Below are 21,233 nucleotides of genomic sequence, written 5' to 3'. Positions count from 1 at the left end.
CCATAGCCACGAGCCCAGCACCTGGCCCCCTACCACTGCACCCCAGCAACCTGGACAGTCCCACACATAATAGGTCAGAGGACTTCATTTGCATCCCCGCCCCCAAGGAAGCTCAGAACTGCGATGCCGGGTTTCACTTCAGGTCCGTCATGCACAGAACAGCTCTGACAGGGTCTGACTCAGAGACTAAAATAAGTGTGCAAGCGGGCCAGCTGACTCATCCCGCCCCTGGCAGCTCAGGAGAGGCCTGGAGCAGCCCGCAGCGTCGGCTCTTTGTGGGAGGGGTGCACAGTTGGCTTTTTGCATCACACTCTCCTCAGTTCTAAGTAGAGCGATGTTGGGGGCCAGAAGTCAGTGTTGGGCCTTGGTTTTCCCCATCTGGAGAATGAGTCCACATTTAGCAGAGGCTTGTTTGGAGGGTTGAAATGTGTGGGCACATTAAAATCCTGAGAAGGGGCCGGGACTCAACGAAGAGAGCGTTTGCCCAGCGTGCACGAACCCCAGTTGCCCAAGTGCCGAGTACCATATCAACCCAGCAGTTGGGGGTAGAGGCAGGAGGAGGGACAGAGCTTCAAGGTCATCTTTGGCTACTCATTGAGTTCAGGGCCAATCTGCTGTAAAAGGGACTCTGTGTCAAAACCAAACTGGGGGGTGGTGGCACGCCCCTTTGTTCCCAGCACTTGGGAGGCAGAGGCAGGAGACTCTGAGTTTGAGGCCAGTCTGGCTTACAGAGTGAGTCCAGGACAGCCAGGGCTACACAGAGAAACCCTGTCTTGAACAACCAAAATAATAATAATAAATCTATAAAAGATAGGAAATCAGTAAATAAGTTGAGATGAAAGGACAGAGTCAAAGATTCAGGGTCACACAGCCTTGGCTGAACTCCACCACACGCTCACACCAGTTGTAGCAAAATCTGCCAGAACAAATGTGGAAAACATTTTTTAATATATAAGGGCAGTGTCTGGTGGGGGAGGACTGGCATGGAGGAAGAGGACCAGCGCTTGTAAATTGTCCTCTGACCCTCCCCCCATGCCCTGGCACAAATGCAGAACATAAATAAGCCCACAGAAACAAAACCGCTACAAACTCCCTGGTGTCTGTCTCCTCCTTCCCTGACATCACAAGAGTTCCTGAGATAGCACCGCTGTCCCCTTTCAAGGACTACATTTCCCTCCGTGTCTTGCACCAGAAGGCCACGTGGCCTACGCTCACCAATGGGATGAGAATATATTTACATAATTTCCGGTTCCTGCTACTGAAGGACCGGGCTGGCAAGCCTCCCTTCTGATTCCACTTTTTTGCTGAGGGTGGTGGAGGCAGGGCCGCTGGCTTGTGACACAATAACTTTGTTACTATAAAAACAGGACCTTCTCCATGTGCTGCTGGGGCACATCCTCCCCAGAGAGACCCTGTGGTCAGCGCCTCAGAGGAGCCTACGGCCCCACCATCCGCTGTCCACCTAGGGAATGCAGGTTGGGGTCCCACAGAGTCCTGTCCAGTGTTCAGTGGGGGTTCTGCATGTTTCCCAGGCCATGGTTTACAGGTGGCATCTTCCCTGCCTCTGGTGTACCAAGCTGCATCCAGTTCATGGCTACTGTGGGGCCTAGGTGAGGTCCCCTTCCCCAGTATCACTTTAGGGCCCAGGTGAATTCCAACCTAGCCACTTTAGCAGAAGTGGGGACCAAGCTGGTCACTTTAGGAATCCAGGTGGGCTCCAATATGGTCACTCTGGAGTCTCGTGAAGGGGTGCCCCCTGGTCACTCAGAAGGCCCGGGCAGAGCTCCTCCAAACACTCGGGCTTGTCACTGGACGACTGGGCCCCAGTCTGGCCCCACATGTGGTTGTTGACCCCCAGCTGAACCATCTGGGCATGGTGAATTATGAGAGGCTGAGGTCCTGGGGTCTGGGGGCCTGGGGAGAAAGCTGCTGGGAAGGATTGGGAACTTGGGGGAGATGGAGGCTGCGGGAAAGACGTGGGCTGTGGGAAAGATGGAGGCTGCGGGAAAGATGCGGGTTGTGGGAAAGATGAGGGCTGCGGGAAAGTTGTGGGCTGCGGAAAAGATGGAGGCTGCGGGAAAGTCGGCTCCGGGAAAGATGGAGACTGCGGGAAAGATGGAGGCTGCGGGAAAGACGCAGGCTGTGGGAAAGATAGAGGCTGCAGAAAATTGGGGAAAACTGGGGTCCCACCCTGCTGTGGATGTGAAGGTATTGGCTGTGAACAACCTGGCCAACTGGGGAAGGGTGTGGGGGCCCCAAGTGACAAGTCCTTCCCAAAGGCCACCCCTAGTCTATTCATCTCCTCTTGCCAGGCCTTGTAACTGTGGAAGTAGGCTGTGTAGGCGGCAGAAGTGGCGGCCACTCTTCGCCGCTGGGCCTCCAGCTGTGTCCTCTGCTCCTTGAGGGCTCTGGCCTCCTGCTCTTTCTTCCAGCGTAGCCGGTGTGACTGGAGCTTCTGTGGTTTGAAGGTGTTCGCCACCTTCCTGGCAAATATTGGAGAGTGTTCATCCAGCCACACGAGGCTGCGGAGCAAGCTGGTGGTGTTGGGGCTGAGCTGGGCCCTGGAGCACTCGATCGGGAGGAGGGGGATCACACAGTCCTGCCTTCCCAACTGCGTGAGGCTGTTCATGAGAGTGTGGTTGACTTGGTGCAGGCTGAGGCGACAGTCGAAGCTGGCAGTCAGGAGCAGGATCATGAACCCCGAGTGGTCAATGGCATCTTGGAGACAGTGCAGCTCCCCACGTCCAGGCACCTGAAACTCCTCACAGAAGGTGGCCCCATCAGGCACACCAAGGGTCTCCAGTTTCTCCCGGATACGTAGGGCCACGTGTTCATCAGCTCTGGAGTGGATAACCACAAAGTTATAGAATTTCTGCTCAGATATTTCGGAGTGGCCCAGAACAGGGGCTGTGGAGCCTGGTGGGGCAGGGCAGCTGCTGGAGGAGGACGTGGAGGACAGAGGGGAAGGAGACAGCATAGGGGAGGCTTGGGGGGCTGGGGGCTGGGCAGAGGGGCTGGCCGTGGCATTCTGCGGAGCATCATCTCCCACAGAAACCTGAGGTGTCTTCTGACTTGAGATAGACTGCGTCCTAACACCCTCCGTGGTGGATGTCACGGGAGACTCCGAGTCTGCAGACACCTCCGAGCATTCAATAGGGCTGTGGACACCCATGTCTGGAGCAGCCGGGGAGTCAGGGAGGATGGCCGAAGCCACCTCTGGAGACATCCCTGGAACCCCTGTTCTGGGTGGCGACCCCAAGGAGGCAGTAGTCTCCACTGAGGAGGGCCAGCTCGCCTCCTCAGGTTCCTGGCAGCCTGCGGGGGCAAGCTGAGCCTCCGGTGTGCCCAGGGCTGTGTCACACAGCTTGCTGCGCCCCTGGGACCCACGGTGTGGAGAGAGGAAGAGGAGAGTGGGTGACTGGCTGATCTCGAAGTGGCTGGCCAGTGAGGCGACACTGCCTGCAGAATGCAGAGAACGTCCCCGGCTCCAGTCTGACGTGTCAATGGGACGAGGCTGGCTCCTGGTTACTGAATGAGCTGCTGAAGGTGGTGGCAGGGGACCTTGATCAGAATGGAGTGGCTGGAAGCCACCGGGGTCCTCCATGATAGCTGAACTGCAGCGATCCCAGGCCTCGTTCTGGAGTTGGCCCAACTGGTGGTCACCCCGGGAGGCAAGGTCACGAAGGGCCACCTGGTAAGCCACGTCCCTTGTGGAGGCTGGACACAGGTTCTCCTCAGCCAGCAGGTGGTACAGGCGAGCCACTGTCCAGGACAAGTCTGAAGGCTCCTCAGGGCCCTCTGTGCTATCCGAGCCTGCCCACCGGTGGGCTACCAGCTGGGCCACTGTGTCTGTCTTCAAGGACTCCAGAAAGATCCTGGCCTCCGTGTCCTGGCCCAGAACCAAGAGTACCATGGCTCGGAGAAGCTTGGACTCCTGGCTGCCCGGATGTAGACTCCCTAGCTTGTGTTTCAGGCAGGCTAGCCTGTCCCTTTCCAAGGCTCCTAGAATGTCAAGGACACCATGGAGTGATGGGCCCGAGTCAGCCATGGATGGGGGAGGATGAAGGCTGGAAGCTCAGAGGCTGGGGTGGGTGGAGACATGATCCGGACCAGCAGCCTCCCGCACAGCCGTGTCCCCTGCTGCATGGAGTCCCGGGGAGTGACACCGCAGACCTGCACAAGTGGGAGTTCACTGTGACTTTCCAAACAAGACGGTGCACCCCTGTAGTCCCAGCACTGGGAAGCAGAGGCAGGGGGATCTCTGTGAGTTCCAGGCCAGCCAGCCTGTATAGGGACATGTCTCCCAATCAGCAGGAGTGCTGGGGTCAGTGGGCAGGGAGAGTGCTGCCTGAGCATTCACGGAGGGGCAGGTTCCATGCCCAGCGCTGCATAGACTAGGCGTGGGTGAGTGCCTGCCTGAGCTGGAGCAAAGTTCCTATGACTCACAAGATGCTCGTGGTGACCCTCAGGTGGGCAGCCCACCCTTGTCACTCAGCCGGGAAACCCTGGGGCCCCTGACCCTTGTCCTGCCTCTACAGCTGGGCGGGGATGGGGCGTACTGCCCGTCCCACTCACGCAGTGAGGGGCCTGCGTGGCTGCAGTGATTGGAGAGCCCTGACACGGAGTGGGTGGAGGCCAGGGAAGCTGCAGGGCCCACAATGCCCCACAGAGGATGACCTGGCACATACATATCCAGGATACCCAGGAAGGACCTTTGTCTGGAGCAGAAGTGGACGTTTTGGTCAGTTAACCCACAGACTCTGCACACAGATGGCCTAAAAGCCTTTGGAAGACAGGACTTTGAGCCGGGCCCAGGACCAAGGTCAAGGGAGCTAGATAGACAGAGGGAAGGGCCAGGGCCATAGCCAGGGCAGGGTCACAGGTGGGGATGGCGGCAGCAGATGGCAGACCGGGAGCAGAAGAGGCAGGACCACCACCCTCCCTGTGGCTGCTGGGAAATGGCAGCAATCAGGTGTGGAAGTGCAGAGACTGTGACAAAACAAAACAAAAGCTAAGACCCAGCAGACAGAGAAATGATGTCCACAGCGGTCAGCTGCCCCTCAGAGCTCAGCTCAAAGGAGAGTCAAGAACTCCAAGGATTAAGGCTTGTGTCTGCAGATCTGAGGAGAGTGCTCCCAGGAGGACAGCTCATCCAAAAGCCCCAGGGCAGAGGGCACAGCCCTACCGAGTAAGCCCTGACTTCACCACACCAAAAACCTCCTCGCCACGTCTTAGATGGTCTACCTGTGTCCTCACCTCACAGCTGTGCACTCTCTTCAGATTCGGAACATTTCCCGAGCACCTGACTGTGTCTGGGGGCTGGCGTGGCGGATGCTACAGCAGGGTGACAGGAAATGAGAACCACCACCTAAGATCGTTTCAAGAAATAAAAGTGACCTGGAGGAAATGAGCCTGAGAGGGATCCGGGGTGGGGGCTGCCCAAAGGAGGGCATCGCTGAGCCCCTGAAGGTGAGCTAATTCAGAGTTTCCTCAGAACAGAGCTCTGTGAGTACAAAGGCCCCAGGACACACAGGAGGATCGGAGCAAGTTGGGGTAGTAAGGAGACAGGAGCAGAGAGAGGAGAGAGGCAGGAGGAATTTTATTGACACAGTTAATCAGTGAGCAGACAAAATAGAGCAGGGTGCCCAGCATACGGCTTTGCTAGGCTTTTGTTGCTGAGACAGGATCAGGCCTTTTGCACTATGTAGCAGGGAATAACCTTAAACTTCTGATCCTCCTACCTCCACCACCCAAGGGTGGCACTTTCTTCTTGTCCAAGCTACTTGAAAAGCTGAGGCAGGCTGGGTGCAATGGCCTCACACCTGTAATCCCAGCACTCCACTCCACTTGGGGAGGCAGAGACTGGTGGATCTCTGTGAGTTTGAGGCCAGCCTGGTCTACTAAGTGAGTCCAGGACAACCACGTGTACACAGAGAAACCCTGTTTTGAAAAACCAAAAAATAAAGGGGTGGGGGGTGACTGGAGCAATAGCTCACAGGTTAAGAGCACTGGCTGCTCTTCAGAGGTCATGAGTTCAATTCCCAGCAACCACATGGTGGCTCACAACCATCTATGATGAGATCTGGTGCCCTCTCCTGGCTTGCAGGTGTACATGCAGGCAGAACACTGTATACACAATAAATAAATAAATAAATAAATAAATAAATAAATCTTAAGAAAAAAGCTGGAGGTTTTCTTCTTTCTTTCTTTGTTGTTGTTTGTGTTTTTTGTTTTACAAGGCAGGGCTTCTCTGTGTAGCCCTGGCTGTCCTGGAACTCCATCTATAAACCAGGCTGGCTTCGAACTCAGAGATCTGCCTGCCTCAGCAGGGCAGTAGTGGCACACACCTTTAATCCCAGCACTTAGGAGGCAGAAGCAGGCTGATCTCTGAGTTCAAAGCCAGCCTGGTCTATAGAGTGAGTTTCCGTACAACCAGGGCTACACAGAGAAACCCTGCCTCAAAAACAACTACAAAAAAACAAACAAAAAAGAGAGCTCTGCCTGCCTTTGCCTCTCCAGGGCTGGGTAAAGGTGGGTGCCACCACCACCTGGCAGCAGGAGGATTTCTTGAGTGCTAGAGTTCTGGGTCAGCCTAGGTGAGTTCCAGGTCAGCCTGGTCTGCATAGCGAGACCCTATCTCAAGAGACAAATAAATAATGTAAATGACACAAAATGAAAGTAATTATTTTTGAGAGAGGGAGAGGGAAGGAGGGAGGAGGCGCTCAGTGGGTAGAGTGTTTATCCAGCATGCCCTATGCTCTATGTCCAGCACAGCAGAAACCAGGCTGCTGGGTGGCCGAATGGATGGCTGGGTGGATGGGTTTGTGGGTGGACGGGGGTACGAATGGGCCTCCCTCTCTTTCTTGGTCGGCCTTCTCCCCCCTGGCAGAACTGACCAGTCTCTGTGGCCCAGGTCGCCCTTCCCCCAGCCTCTGCTGACTGAGTGCTGCTAGGGAACTTGGAGCGGTTGGTTCCCAGGCTGACCCAGCTACATGTGTTGGGCCAGGAAGGGAGCTGGGCTGCGGAAGCTGAAGCAGACCATTTTCCACAGGTAGTAATGTGCTGGCCTGGGGACAGGGGTTTTAACAGGAGACTCTGAGGTAGAGAAAGCAGATCTGGTCAAGAAAAACGGAGACGAGAGGGGGTGGGGGTGAGGGTTCCATGTTGGGGCCGGAGACCTGGGGGTTGGAAGATCTAGGGATCTGGGGGGAGGGAGCACTGGGGGCTGAGCGGGCACTCAGGATCACAGGGCTGGGGTTGGGTCAGAGGTTGGACTTGGGATCTGAGTGTCCATAGGAAGCAGCTCCAGGAAGCAGCTGGCCTGCGGGTGGCCGCCCAGCATGCCAGCCAGGCTGCAAAGGGCCCTCCCTGCGCTGTCCTGTCCCGCTTTCCTTCATCCTACCTGGCTGTGCGGGTCCTGGGCTGGTGGATCTCGAGGTCCCGGTGGCCCGACCTTTAGAGTAACAGGAGGGAGAAGAGGAGGAGGGAATGGTTGGTTCCACCCCTTCCTCCCTTCCTGTGTGAGAGAATGAAGTCAGCAAAGTCCCGCCCCAGAGGGGAAAGTCCCCAGGGAGCCCCAAGCCAGGCCCTGCTCTCCGCCTAGTGCTACCATGCCACGTGGAGCAGGGCAGGGCTCCTATTTCTTCAGAGCCGAGGACACCCTCCCGCCCCCCAAGACTGAGGAGCTCTCGGCCACAGACCTCAATTCCACATACTCTGGGTATTTGCAAAGCACCATGTGGCTAAATTCACAAGGATCTTGGTGACTTATGTATCAGTCCAGCACACAGGAAGCTGAGGCAGGTGGAAATGCCCTGAGTTCCAAGCCAACCTGACCCAGCAAAACAAAACCCATCTCAAAACAAACAAACAAACAAAACCATGATAAACAAACAAAAGGGCTAGAGACTACAAGGAAATCTATTTGGTTGAGGTTTGCTTTGGTTTGTCTTTCTGAGATAGGGTTTCTCTGTGTAGCCCTGCTGTCCAGGAACTCCCTCTGTAGACCATGCTGGCCTTGAACTCAGAGATCCAACTGCCTCTGTTCCAAAGTGCTGGGAGTAAAGACATGTGCCACCATTCCCAGCAGTTGAGAATATCTTTAAAGTTTTGTTTATTTATTTTGTGTGTGCGTGCAGAGCAAAAAACAGCAAGCACCTCCACTTGCTCAGCCGCCACAAGGACACAAGTAAAATTTGTTGAAAGAGCTTTCGGTATTTGGCATGTTGAGATGTGGTCTGTGTGTGGACATCCAGCTATCCTGGAACTGGGGGCAGTCCTTCTGGCTTCCCCTCCTAGACGGTTAGATTACAGGCATGTTTTGAAACCGATGAAACTAAACTGTGAAAACAGAAAAGTAAAAGCAGTTTACAGGGACCAGGGCTGGGAGGTGGGATGGACAAATGAGCTGGCCACGCCCTCTCACTGGGGGATTCTAGGCAGGAGTATCTGGCTTATGTCACAGAACATGTCTCCAAGGCTCTGGACATCGGAGCAGGTATCAGGATGGCCTTTGTGTTCCTGTATAAGTACATGTTTGTGGAGGTCAGAGGTTGACATCAGACGCTTTTCTTTTCTTTTTTTCAGATGCTTTTCTTGGTCAGACTCCCAAACACTCCACCATTGGAACCATCTCTCCTGCTGGACTTTTGCTGTTTGGACAGGATTTCATGTATCTCAGGCTAGCTTCAAGCTTACTTTGTAGACAAGGATGACCTTCAACTCCTGCTCCTGAGTGCTGGGAGGACCTTGAGTAGGGGGAACAGACATGGGCATGTCTGGCAGGTGGAGTTCCATAGGCCACACCGGCCCTCCCTCATACCTCACAGAAAGTGCAGTGGAGGGAAAGCAGCAATGGGTCCCTCCTTGTCACAGTGGTCACCTCCGGCCTTCAAGGTGAGGAGACAGGCACTAAACACAAGGCAGAGACTGAAGGCGGCGCAGGGACGCGAGGGCGGCTCAGCTGAGGGAAAGGAACACACACACTGATCTCTGATGCATGGAAAATTTATTAGGACAATATTGAGCCCCAGGATCTGAAAACAGAGGACACTCAGCCCTCAGCCACTTCCTGTCCACCCTGTCACCGACTGGCTTCTTGGATCAGGTATCAGGGTCTGTTAGAAAAGGCCTTACTATCGTGTGCCATGATGTAGGAAAGGAACCGGAACAGAGTATCACTGTGCCCTGACTTACTTCAAGACAAGGTCTTATGTAGCTTAGCCTGTCACTAAGTTTGCTATGCAGCAGCTCAGCTTTCAACTCCTGATCCTCCTGCCTCTACCACCACAGTGCTGGCTTAGGGTTCCATCACTACTGGTTACTTGGATTTTTTTTCTTTTATAGAAAAAAAAAATATATATATATATATATATTTTATATATATATATTTTATATATATATATATATATATTTTTTTTTTCCTAGAACATTCTAGAATTTTTCCCCCTGGAACATTCTAGAAAAAAATACTGTTGCTTTAAAAGACTGACAAAAAAGGTTAAACATAGCTCTCCTTCAGATTCAGAGCGGGTGAGGACCTGCTATGCAATAGGACTATTGGGGAAAGCAGACTCAATCCAGGTGCTGGCCCTGATCCCTCTCCCTACTTCTTCTCTTCCGGGGCTTTCTCAGTGATTCCAGGAGCGAAGGGACCCACCAACCACGTGACTGGAGTGTTCTGGGCCACGTACTCCACAGTGTGGTCAAGGGCCTCTCGGGCTCTGGCTATTCGCTCCCGGGTCTGGGCAAGTACGCTGGCTGTGAGATCCTGGAGAGAGTGAATGCTGGAGAAGGTGGCCTGAAGGTCATCCACCTGGCTGCGTGCCTGCTGTGCCTGCTCCCTGATATGGCTGGGCAGGCCCTGTATGCTGGTGCCCAGCGCCTCAATCGTGCCCTGCAGCTGCTGGGCGATGTCTCTCACCATGCTGAGCGCCCGGGCCTCCACCTGCTGGAAGGGAAGAGCAGGGTCAGGGGTGACTGACAGGGCCCCCAGCCCAGCCTGGTGGACAGGAATTCGGCTCCCATAACCTTTTCAAAACAGTTAAGATTTGTAGGGAGACCCCGGAAGATTCCTGCAATCTAGACTCAAGAGACAAAAGCCACTAAGAAGTGGTCAAAGGCCAAACAGCAAAAGTTAAGAAAGGCAGGGTGTGGTGGTGCACCCCTGTAATCCCAGCGCTTGGGGAGGCAAGGGAGGTGGATCTCTAAAAAGGCGGTCAAGAGTGAGTCCAGGAAGGCCAGGGCTACACAGAGAAACCCTGTCTCAACCCCTCTCCGAAAGTTACAACCCCCAAATCAAGCCATAATGTGGACACTAAGAGGCCAGGCGTGCTAGTCATACAGCTGTCATCTCAAAGCTAAACCAAACCAATCCCCCCAAGTAATATCAATAAAAACACAAAAATTAAAAACCAAAGCCAAAACAAGATACTCCTGTAAAGCATGGATCCTGCAGTCGCCCAGGGACAGAGAGCATGGTGTGAAGAACAGGGCAGAGACACACAAGGTGCCCCCGGCGCCCCCAGCGCCCCCAGCGCGTACCTCTGGCTTAGCTGGGTCCTTTCCGGCATCCTGAGGGGTCTTCTGATTCCAGCTGAGCCACATCTGCTGCAGCTTCTCCTGCCCTTCCCCAAGCCTCTGGTCCACACCCTGTTTCACACATTCCATCTGCAGCCAGAGAAAGGGCGGGGGCTGTAGCAAAGGGAGGCCCTGTCCTGGCGCACAGCCGGAATGGGGATGGTCCCACACCTTTTATCTTTCCCCTTGGGCGGTGCTGAGCATGGATCCACCAGCTACCACCATCAGCTTTAGGAGAATAAGCTGCAGTAGTAGACATGGACCTTAGCTGCTCTTACTGGCCCAAGGGCCCAGCCATCAGCGTCCCTAGCCAGTCAGCCAGTCACGTAGAGAAACAGAGGCTCAGGCCTCACACACCCTGGAACAGTCTAGATCAGGACATCCCGGGCTCACACACTGAAGTCAGAAACTCATCTGTCTCAATAAACTTCAGCCTCCTACAGGGTCGGACAAAGAATGTTTCTGGTTTAGTCTCCAGGCAGTACACTTTGTTACACAGCCTGAGCTGACCAATACAACCCACCACAGGAAGCCAGCCAAGAACCAGCCCAGCCACCTGCTCCTGGGTGAGATCCCAGCTCAGGGAGGGGAGCTGCAGGAAGGGGCCGTGCCCCCCCGGCCCCCGGCTCACCAGGCTGAGGGCATGTGTGAGCTGCTGCAGAGCCTCGTGTGCATGCTGCCTGGCGTTGCGGAGCTTGCCCAGTGAGTGCTCATAGGCATGGTGACGCAGCCTCTCAGACAGTGAGCCCAGCCGCACGAAGTAGTTCTGCTCCTGTCTCTGCTGCTGCAGCGAGGCCATATCCAGGCCCTCCGGGGATGTGGCGATCAGGGCTGCAGGGACAGAGGGAGAGCCTAGTCAGGCCCACATTCCCCAGGGCACGCTCTCCTCGGGGCATCTGGGACGCTGAGGCAGGAGGACTGCAAGTCTCTGGCAACCCAAGCTACCAGAGATCTTGTCTCAGAAGGAAGAGAAAGAAGGGGGCCGACGGGAGAGCAGCTGTAGAGAGGTTCATCCATAGGACTGGGAAAGCAAGATGGCAGAGCAGGTCAAGGTCCTTGCACGGAGTCTGAGGACCCAAGTTCAACCTGAGGCTCCCAGGTAGGAGACACCGACTACCAGAAGTGAGGGGCTCTGCTGGATAAGGTTGACATCTCCGGATAGCCATTTCTTTGCACTTGGTGTATTATGACCACACTCCCCTCTCTCAGTGGGGTTCCAAAAGCCTCCACTGATCTGGGTGACTCCAGGTCCTGTAAGACCAGGGCAGACTCCATCAGGCAGACCCTTCCCTGACGAGGAAACTGCTCTAGCAAGCAACTAGGAATTCCTAGAAACGTCCCTCCCTGAGGAGATCTTAGTCTCAGTGACCTTCAACTGTACTTGGAGATTTCCCCTCACCTTAGGATAATTAAGTACTGCGTTCTCCTTCTTGTGACAGGACATTAAGTATCTCCGACCCCCTGACCCCAGCAAATAAAACACACTCACCCCTGCAATCTCTGCCTGCCGAGGGTTTATGCGGCCTTGATTTCACATGAATTAAGGTACACACTTTCTCACTTGCAGACCCTGAGATTTGTCACTGATAGTATACGGAGGCCTGTATCATGGCCACAAGCCCACCAGGCACGGACCTTGGCCCGCATCTCTGCCGGACTCTGCACAGCAGCTTGACCAACGGCTGTAACCCTTTGGTACCACCGAAGGCTTTGGAACTCGGGAGCTTCCATTGCCCCTGGCAATCTCATTCTGAAAGAGCTAAATTAGAACTCTGTGGGAAACCTTTAACCACCCCAGCTTACTGCACTGGATTCTCCCCTAAAGCACCCCAGCTGCCCCTGAGAGCAATGGAACCCTGTTCTCTATCTGGAAGGCGAGTTCCAGGCCCCCGCCGACTGGAGGACACAGATGTCACTCTGCCTGACCCCCCCTCCCGTGCACCTGACACAGGCACATCTCTTACGATTAAAATGAAATCTACCTTTAAGCTGGGGCGGTGGTGCACACCTGTAATCTCAGCACATGCAGGGAGACAGAGGCAGGCAAGTCTCTGTGAATTTGAGGCCAGCCTGGACTCTAAAGCCAGTCTAGGAGAGCCAAGGTGACACAGTAAAGCCCTGTGTAAAAGAAAAACAAAAAAGAAAAGAAAAGAAAGAAAGAAAGACGTGTATTTTTAAAAACTTGAAAACCAGGTGGTGGGCCAGGATTGTAATCCCAGCACTGGGAGGAGACAGGACGGGCAGGTCGAGGCCCCTGGCCAGCCAGCTTAGCCAAGTCTGTGAGTGGCCGCCCTGTGACCTCTGCCATGACACACGCTCAGTGAGAGACCTTCAGGACACTCAGAGCCACGAAGCCAAATCCTGGGGCTTTTCGTTTTATTTGGTTTTTAAGACAGGGTCTCACTGGGTAGCCCTAGCCGGCCTAGAACCTGCTTTGCAGCCCAGGCTGGAATCAAACTCATGTACACCTGCCTGCCTCTGCCTCCTGAGTGCTGGGATTGCATACCATCATACCAGACAAAATCCTATATTTTGGAAAAAAATTTTTTTTTCCCCTTCCCACTTCTTACATGGCGTATTTTCCAAATCAGCTAGTTTTTGGTCCAGGACAGCTGCTATTTGGCAGTTCTCCTGAAGCTGGGACTAGACCCGGGAAAGTGAAAGGGGCTTTGTGCTTTAAGCCAGCGCAGGGCAGGGAGCCCAGGACAGAGCTGGAGGACACAGGGAGGACAGGCAGGCCGCTCAACTGGCCCCAACTGGATCGGGTGGCAAAGACTCAGGCTGGCCTCCAACTTCTTTTTTTTTTTTTGAGACAGGGCTTCTTTGTGAAGTCACTGAGCTCCACCTGCCTCTGCCTCCCCAAGTGCTGAGATTAAATGCGTGCACCTCCTCCCCACCACCCCCTGGGCAGGCCTCTAATGCGGAATCTTCTCGTATTTCACTTCCCAAGTGCTGGGTGACTGGTGTGTGCCACCTCTGCTGGCTGCTGTGCTGGGGTCCGGACCCAGGGCCCCCGTGCGTGCCAGGTGAAGGCTCTACCCAGCCCCAGCCTGAAGCTGATTCTTGTGAGACAGGGTCATGGTCTGCAGCCCAGGCTCCTGCCTCAGCCCCCCACGTGCTAGGCCACCTTGCTTGGGTTACACGCCTAGGCCCCACAGGGCTCTGCTGGTTCCTACCTGGCACTACATACAAGCTGCCTTAGATCCCACAGGACAGGCGCCCCCAGCCGGGGGTGAATCTGGAGGGCAGCGGTTAAATCCAAGGCTGCTCAGACGGGAGCCGCCTTCTAAGAGCCTTGCTTCCTCTTCACATACCACCCCTGACTTGGGGCACCTGCCTACTCTCTCATCCTGCACCCCACCCTCTCCCAGGTGAACATCTCCTGCTGTCTGCTGAGGTGCAGCCAGGTCTGGCCCCCACCCCACCCCAGGGTCACTGCCAGCTGGGAGTGGGCACTGGTCTCGCTTTGGAGGAATATGAGCCACTCAAAAGCCACAGAGCTGCAGGCTTGGGGCCAGCTAAGGAGGAACTGAGACCTCTGTGGAAGCCAGGGTGGTGTACCTGTCAGTACTTGGGAGGCATAGCAGAAGGATCATCCTTGAACCAAGAAATGGCTCAGTGGGTATCGGTACTTGTTGCCAAGCCTGACTGAGTCTGATTCCCGGAACCTACATGGCGGACAGATAGAACCTATGTGCCAGAGGACTTGTGGGCAGAGGAAGGGTTCTCTTGGGTTCAGTTGCGGGAAGACCAAGCTAAGGCACTTGAGACAGGGGCCAGGCTGGAGGCCGGACGGGACAGGGCAAGGACACTCACCTAGCTCTGCGTCCGTCAGGGGCAAGCGGTTGTCTGCCCAGGCCTCTGATTTCACCAGCATCGTGTCTACGCCACTAATCACCATCTGTCCCACTCGGGAGCCCATGACTGACTGGACACTACTGGTCACTGCCGACTTGGTCATGTCCACGCTGCTCTGCACGGCCCCACGGGTCATATCCATTGCTCCCGTGACATGGGTGGCCACCGTGTCCTTTGCATTAGACACTGAATTGGATACCAATTCTCGGGCCCCAGACACCGTGGATGACACCAGCTCCTTGGTGCCCGCCAGAACCTGCAGGACGGGGCGTATCAGTGTCTTTCCACACCCGGGTCCCCCACCCAGGGAGGCAAGATGGGGGCCACCCAAGCCGTGTGGGGTTAACACTTCATAGCTGGGCAGTGGGGCATAGGCCTTTAATGCCAGCGCTGGGGAGGAAGGCAGGTTTCCGTGCAGCCAGCCTTGGAGAGCTGCCGCTCAGCCTCTCCGTGCCTTTGGGTTTTATCTTGAGGTGTTCCTAGCTGAACCTGCGTCCTCCCCAATTAGTTAAAAAAGTTTTATAAAAAGACCTATGCTTTTTATTTTTAGCTCTATTCGGCAGTGAGCTACCTGAAACGGACAGTGGGACCGGAACTCAGGTCCAGTGGGAGAACAGCAAACGGCCCTGACCACTGAGCTGTTTCTCCAGCCTCTAATTAATTAATTAATTAATCAATCAGGTAATTAAATGATTCAAATTCCTTCTTAGACTTGTGGGCGCCACAGCACATATGTGGCGGTCACAGGACAACTTGTGGGAGTCAGTTCTCTCCTTCTCCTTCCTGGGTGCTGGGGATGGGACCGAGGTCCTCAGGCTTGGCTGCAGTCACCGTTACTCACTGAACTGTCTTGGCTCTATTTATTCTTTTTTTCAATTGTTTTATTTTTTGGCTGTTTTTATTCTTGACCCCGGGTTTCAGCTATCCCAGGCCGGCTCCAACCCTAAACTCACTGTGTAGCTTCAGCCTATATAATAACTCAGGTTCAAAGGCCATGTTGGCCACACCCTGGTCCCATGTGGCTCAGAGGGTAAAGCAACTTCCCAGCATCCAGAAACATGACACGCAGCTCAGCCTCTCCCAGAGCCCAGAGCCTCAGTGCAGGCTCTGTCACAAGAGTCTGACCTGGAACTGTGCCCCTCTGTAATGGGAGGGGGCGCTGCAAAGGATGTGTGCTGGGAGAAAATGTGCTGCGAGTGAGAGAGAGGGATGCTGGGAGGCCTCCAGCTGCCTCGGGCCTCAGTCATCCAGATGCCACAGCCGGAATTCGGGGCCTCTGCAGGAGCAGAAGTCTGTCCCACTGTCCTGGGGCTCAACTATTCCTGGGGTTGGCATACAAAACATGAGAATGAAGTGTGTCCTCACCACCGAGTGCTGCCCAGCGCGAGATTCAGAGGCCAAAAGACCGGGGGCTAGGTGGAGCCCCCACCTAGAACCCCCCAGCTGGGGCGTGGTCAGGGGTTCACAGAACATTTGAGCCAGTCTGGGCTATCTAAAAAAGACCTGTCTCAAAGAAACAAACCAACCCCACAAAAAGAAAACATTCTACCATCCAATTTAGATTTGGTTAATGGAGGCTCTGGAGGGCAGAGCTGAGATTCTGGTTGACAACAGAACATGCAAAGGTCCTGGGGCAGGACTAAGATGGGTGTGTCCTTTGTATTTGCACCCCCCTGTCTTCTTGGGTTGAGGTTCCTTTCCAAAGGCTTGCAACTCTGTTTCTAAGGGTGTGTACCCTAATCTCAACCACGCACGGGTGCTTGAGGGCACAGACCAGGCGACACCACGTGCCCTTTGCTCTGGGTTCAGTAGGGTCCAGAGTATAATAGTCTGACTAGATGGGTGGGGACAGTAAGGACTGCCACATGTGCATTCTGTATATGGCTGGGACTCGGCAGGACCAGGCAGGGCCTCAAGACAGAGTCAACTGACTTCGCACTGACCTTCTCAGTGGGCTGCTGGAGGATGGGCAGGCTTTCTTGCAGTCTGTCCAGCCCTCGGTGCGCGTACTCGCTGGCCGACGCGACTGTAGGGTGCCAGAGAAAACACACTTTCAGCGCAACTGCCCTTCAAAGGTGGGAGAGCCTCCCAGGATTGGTTCAGGGGACTGGAGCTCAGAGGCGGTGTGTGTGTGGGGGGGTGTTCCCTGCCAGGATGGCCATGTGGGGCATTTTCCACACTCGGGGCTCCCCAACTCACTCTGGGGCTCCAGCTTGGACAAGATGGGCTGTGCGCCGCTGACCGCGGCCGCGGTGAGGCTCTTGACGCCCGTCTCGGCCGCCTCGCACACCGTCCTCACGTGGGGGTGGCTCTCCTTGGTGGAGGCGTAGGCGGCGCTCACCATTCCACAGGTGGAGCTGACGAGGGGCAGGCTGGCCACGCGGTCCACCACGCTGGGCTGCAGAGGGCGGGGTACTGGTGAGAAGCTTGGCCTGCCCACAGGCGGCTCTCATTTGGGGAACAGATCAGCTGGGATCCATCGCGCCTGGCACGAACAATTGCATAAGACAGGGACTTGAATATTCTGCTTTTGGTGCCTTACTGGTTTCAGCATCATGCTGACCGCCCAGTAATGTGTCAGGCAGTGAGGTGACAGAGGACTTTTTGAGACTGGGTCTCAATGTGTAAACCTGGCTGGCCATATATAGTGAGTTTGAGGCTAACCTGTGCTACATGAGACCCTGAATTGAAAGGAAAAAAAGAATGAAGGGCTGGGACTAGGAGTTTAATCTGAAGCATGCCAAAGGCAGAGGTGGGGGATTTCTGTGAGTTCCTGAATAGCCTGGGCTATCAGTGCATAAATTCAAACAAAACAAAGGGAAAAAAAAAAACAAGAAAGAAAGAAGGAAGGGAGACCTCCTACCCCCCCTCCTGGCCAGCCATGCCCAGCACCCAACAGGCTGCCATACAGCCTAGAAGCCCAGGGCTCCTGGGCACCCCTCACCTGCATGACAGGCTCCTCCACAGCAGCCTGGGCTTCAGCTGGGCCATCTGCCCCATTGCTAGACATGGTCTCAGCCGCTGGTACTGTGCACAGAAGAGACAGTCAAGTTACAGCCTGCCCACGCCTCCCTCTGGGGAAAGGCAGAACACAGGAAGCGCAGGTGATTTATGAACCTTCAGCCCTCTCAGAGCGCGGCTCACCCTCGCTCCTCCCCGACCCAGCGCCCCAGGCACACCCAACAGAGGTGCACCCCTCACCACGCCCCCAGCCCCTCACTGGGGATTCTAGGTGGGGTTGCATCCCTGAGCCGGCCCCTACTGTGTGCTTGCGACACAGGTCCTAGGCCACAGCTAGCAGATGTGCCTCTTTAAAGGCCCCTGTTGTCATCTAGTAAGGAGACAGGTCAGGTCCGATTCGTCTCTCAAGGGTACCGTTCCCCTCACAGCCTTCTTCCATGTAGCCAGACAGCTGAAGCTGACCCCACACCTGTTCTGCTTTGGGGTGTGGGGAGTGTGCCCCTTTGTGGGTCTCAACATGACAGTAGAAACAACCTAGATGACCAGCAGATGGGAAAACAAACAAAACAACTAACTAATGTCCTGTATGTTCAAGTTAAGACAGAATCTCCTCTGCCAAGATGTTCAGAGACAAATGTCTGAAATAGTGTCCAAGATTCTCCTTATTTGGGGGGCTGGAAAGGTGGCTTGGGGGCAGAAGGCATGTCCTATTCTTTCAGTTTGATTCCCAGCACCCACAGCAGGGGCTCTCGATAGCCTGCACCTCCAGTTCTAGGGCATGAAGCCTCTCCATGGGCACCCCCACACACACACGCGGACACACACGGACACACACACACACACACACACACACACACACACACACACACGCACAGACTTAAAATAACAAGGTAAAGCCTGGTGGCTGTGCACGCCTCTAATCCCAGCGCTTGGGCGTTCAGGAGAGGCAGGAGGATCTCCGTGGGTCCCAGGCCAGCCTGGTCTACAGTGAGACCCCATCTCAAAAAGCAAAAATAAACAAGTGTAATAAATCTTACAAAGGCTTATCCCTTAGTTTTGTTTGCATGCATGCAGGGGCGGCAGAGTCCAGGCAAGACCACCAGACGCTTGGGGCTGCAGTTAGGTCGTGTAAGGAGCCTGGAGCCGGTGCTGGGAACTGAACCGGATCCTCTGAGGGAGCAGTAGGCACTCTGCTGAGCCATCCCTGCTGCCTGATTTTACTTGTCTTTACACAGATGTTAGAAGGTCAGGAAACTCGATGACTAAGGACAGGGTTCAGATAGAGGTAGAAGGCAGGTGCCTGACTTTTAGGCCAGGTAGGTAATATAACCTGTTTAAAAACCAGTTAAAAGCTGGGTTCGGTGGTGCACCCCTGTAATCCTAGCACTTGGGGAGGCAAAGGCAGGCGGATCTTTGTGAGTTCGAGGCCAGTTTGGTTTACCAAGCAAGTCCAAGACAGCCAAGGTACACAGAGAAACCCTGTTTTGAAAAAAATCCAACCCCCCTCAAAACAAAACAAACCCCAAAATAAAAACCAGTTAAAGACTGGGGCTGGCACCAGAGGGCAGCATCAACGTACGTGATACCCCAGAACCACAGACACGGGGCATGGTGGCACCTGAAGGGAAGAGGGGGAGTTTAAGGTCATCCTCCACTATACAGTGAAGTCTAGGCCAGCCTGGGCTACATGAGACCGTGTCTCAAAAAATAACACAAGGCAGGGTTTTGAACCAATGTGACCATGTCAGAGGAAAGCTGGACTCTTGGCTCTGCAAAGGCCACGCTGTCTCTCTTCCCCAGCTCCAGTGACTCATGTAGCCATCCGGTCTGGTCTAAAGGTTGTCAATGCTGCAGACACTGGTGCCCCAGGACACTCTGGGGTGACAAGTCTGAACCCACTAACTCCTGAGCACACTGGATCTGGGGATCTGGGGTGTGTGCGTGTGCACAAGGTTTAGGGTGGCCCCACGGGTTCTTTTTTTTTTTTTTTTTTTTTAGGTTTTTCAAGACACCATTTCTCCGTGTAGCCTTGGACATCCTGGACTCACTTTGTAGACCAGGCTGGCCCCGAACTCACAGGGATCCACCTGCTTCTGCCTCCCTCAGTGCTAGGATTCCAGGCCTGTGTCACCATGCCCAGCCCATGGGATCTTATCACACACCAGGCAACTGCTCACTACTGAACCACACAACCAACCCTCTTTCTATTTAGTTTTTACACCTTATTTATATTATTTGTTCATTCATTTATTTTTGATTTTTTTAAACAGGGTTCTCTGTGTAGCCCTGCCTGTCCTGGAACTCACTCTGTAGACCAGGCTGGCCTCAAATTCAGAGATCCACCTGCCTCCCGAGCGACTTTATTATTATCGTGTGTGTGTGTGTGTGTGTGTGTGTGTGGTTGTGTGTATACACTCATGCTCAGGTAGTGTGCCCACGTGGAGGTCAGCCTGCATGCTTGTTAACCAAGACAAGCTTGCAGGAGTAGATCTCCTTTTCCAGATCAAACTCAAGCATCAGTCTGTACCATCTCACTGGCTTTGGAGCTCAGAGATCGATGACCCCTTGGGAAGCTCATTTCCCTGGCTGATGGATCGTCTGGCGGTACCTGGGAGATGCTCGGTATCTGGGAGATGCTCAACTCAGTTAAGCCTAAGTGGATGCCCCACAAACTGGTCTGCTGACGGTGAAGCTTGCAGTTTCCGGTTTGTGACAGATTTCCCAAGGAGGAGTCAGGTGATGATGGTCATGCCTCAGGCCCTGTGATCACTACCTAAACCTGTCACTGCCACCTGGTAAAGTGGGGAGCAAGCCTGATTGATCCCTTAGGAGCCACACACCTCTGGGGCTCCCCATCACCAGCAAGGGTGGCCACTTCCTATGAGTGCCTTCTGAATCCTTGTGGTCTCTGACCTCCCCACAGCTGGCTCCAGCTGCCAGGAACCGACCCTCCCCCACACGCCCCGCCCACAAGATTACTTTCTCCGCTGAGAAAGCCAGAGAAGCCCCCAGGGCCACAGGCACAGCGGGTAGCCAAGGCTTAGAAGTGGTTAAGGGAGTCTTTCCGTCTGGTTTGGTGACAATGCTGCCATTCCAGCATTACTGGTGGAGGCAGGGGGATGGCATGTCCCAAACCACCCTAGTTTACAGAGTAGGACCATTTCCAAAAACAATCACCAACACACTGAATTTGAGAGATTCCAAGAGAAGGAGGCACCAGGCCCCGCTGGGAACAAGATCATAGGTCACAACCCCCTGTGAAACAGGCCTGGCTTTATGCAAGGGCCCCTCTTACCCCCGCCCCCACTCCAGCGGCTGGGACCGGCGCTGGGCTGGTAAAACTATGTGCAATTGTGGCAGCTGGGCTAGTTGTTCTTGGGGACAGGAGTCTCCCGAGGGGGAGGGTAGACCGCAGGCCAGGAAGCACGGGACGTGCATTTGAGCACAGCTCTAACGCTGGCGCTCAGGGACTCAGTCTCCACCTCTAAAGCCCCAGGACGACCCAGGCCAAGAGTTGGAAGCTCTGCAAAAGTTGGAACCTCTTGTGAAAGTTACAATCTCCTGTAAAAGTAGGAATTCCTAGCGCGCAGGAATTGGGGGACCCCTGATCCTCCCAGCAAAGCCTCCTCTCTCCCTCCTACCCAAGGGCGCCCCCAAATGGACCTTGACCCCCCTTGACTCCCCTCCTCCTGCCCCTTAAGCTCTCACCAGAGTCCTCAGATCGTGGAATCGGGGCGACCTCTCCCAAGGCCAGCTCGAATCTGCCCGGGAGGGGCGGAGCGGCCCTGTGAATCCCGTGCAAGGAGGGCCTTGGAGTGATGGGACAGAGGGCCAAT

The 21,233-nt window shown here is 54.7% G+C and overlaps 2 protein-coding genes across 4 annotated transcripts; both read right to left on the bottom strand.

Moving 5' to 3' along the window:
- Nucleotides 1-929: 929 nt before the first annotated feature.
- Ticam1 (TIR domain containing adaptor molecule 1) lies at nucleotides 930-7,509 on the bottom strand. Of its 3 annotated transcripts, XM_055617730.1 has the most exons (3): nucleotides 7,403-7,509; nucleotides 5,257-5,368; nucleotides 930-4,173 (listed from the first exon to the last, which is right to left on the bottom strand). In XM_055617730.1, exon 3 carries the CDS (start codon nucleotides 4,046-4,048, stop codon nucleotides 1,727-1,729), a length of 2,322 nt encoding a protein of 773 aa, XP_055473705.1. In that variant the 5' UTR covers nucleotides 4,049-4,173; nucleotides 5,257-5,368; nucleotides 7,403-7,509; the 3' UTR covers nucleotides 930-1,726. The 3 variants fall into 3 exon arrangements, with proteins under 3 accessions (XP_055473705.1, XP_055473703.1, XP_055473704.1); XM_055617728.1 differs by lacking the exon at nucleotides 5,257-5,368; XM_055617729.1 differs by lacking the exon at nucleotides 7,403-7,509 and having other exon boundaries at nucleotides 5,257-7,380.
- A 1,481-nt stretch (nucleotides 7,510-8,990) lies between these two features.
- On the bottom strand, nucleotides 8,991-21,194 carry Plin3 (perilipin 3). The gene is made up of 8 exons (XM_055617736.1): nucleotides 21,106-21,194; nucleotides 17,381-17,463; nucleotides 16,636-16,834; nucleotides 16,380-16,462; nucleotides 14,395-14,692; nucleotides 11,210-11,409; nucleotides 10,543-10,668; nucleotides 8,991-9,949 (listed from the first exon to the last, which is right to left on the bottom strand). The coding sequence occupies exons 2-8, from the start codon at nucleotides 17,444-17,446 to the stop codon at nucleotides 9,605-9,607; spliced, it is 1,317 nt and encodes a 438-aa protein (XP_055473711.1). The 5' UTR covers nucleotides 17,447-17,463; nucleotides 21,106-21,194; the 3' UTR covers nucleotides 8,991-9,604.
- Between the last annotated feature and the right edge of the window lie 39 nt (nucleotides 21,195-21,233).

Source organism: Psammomys obesus, unplaced genomic scaffold, assembly GCF_907164565.1.
Source record: "Psammomys obesus unplaced genomic scaffold, mPsaObe1.curated_primary_1811, whole genome shotgun sequence".
NCBI lineage: Eukaryota > Metazoa > Chordata > Mammalia > Rodentia > Muridae > Psammomys > Psammomys obesus.
Note: the sequence above shows the minus strand (reverse complement) of the source record. Positions and strands in the feature narration are given on the sequence as shown.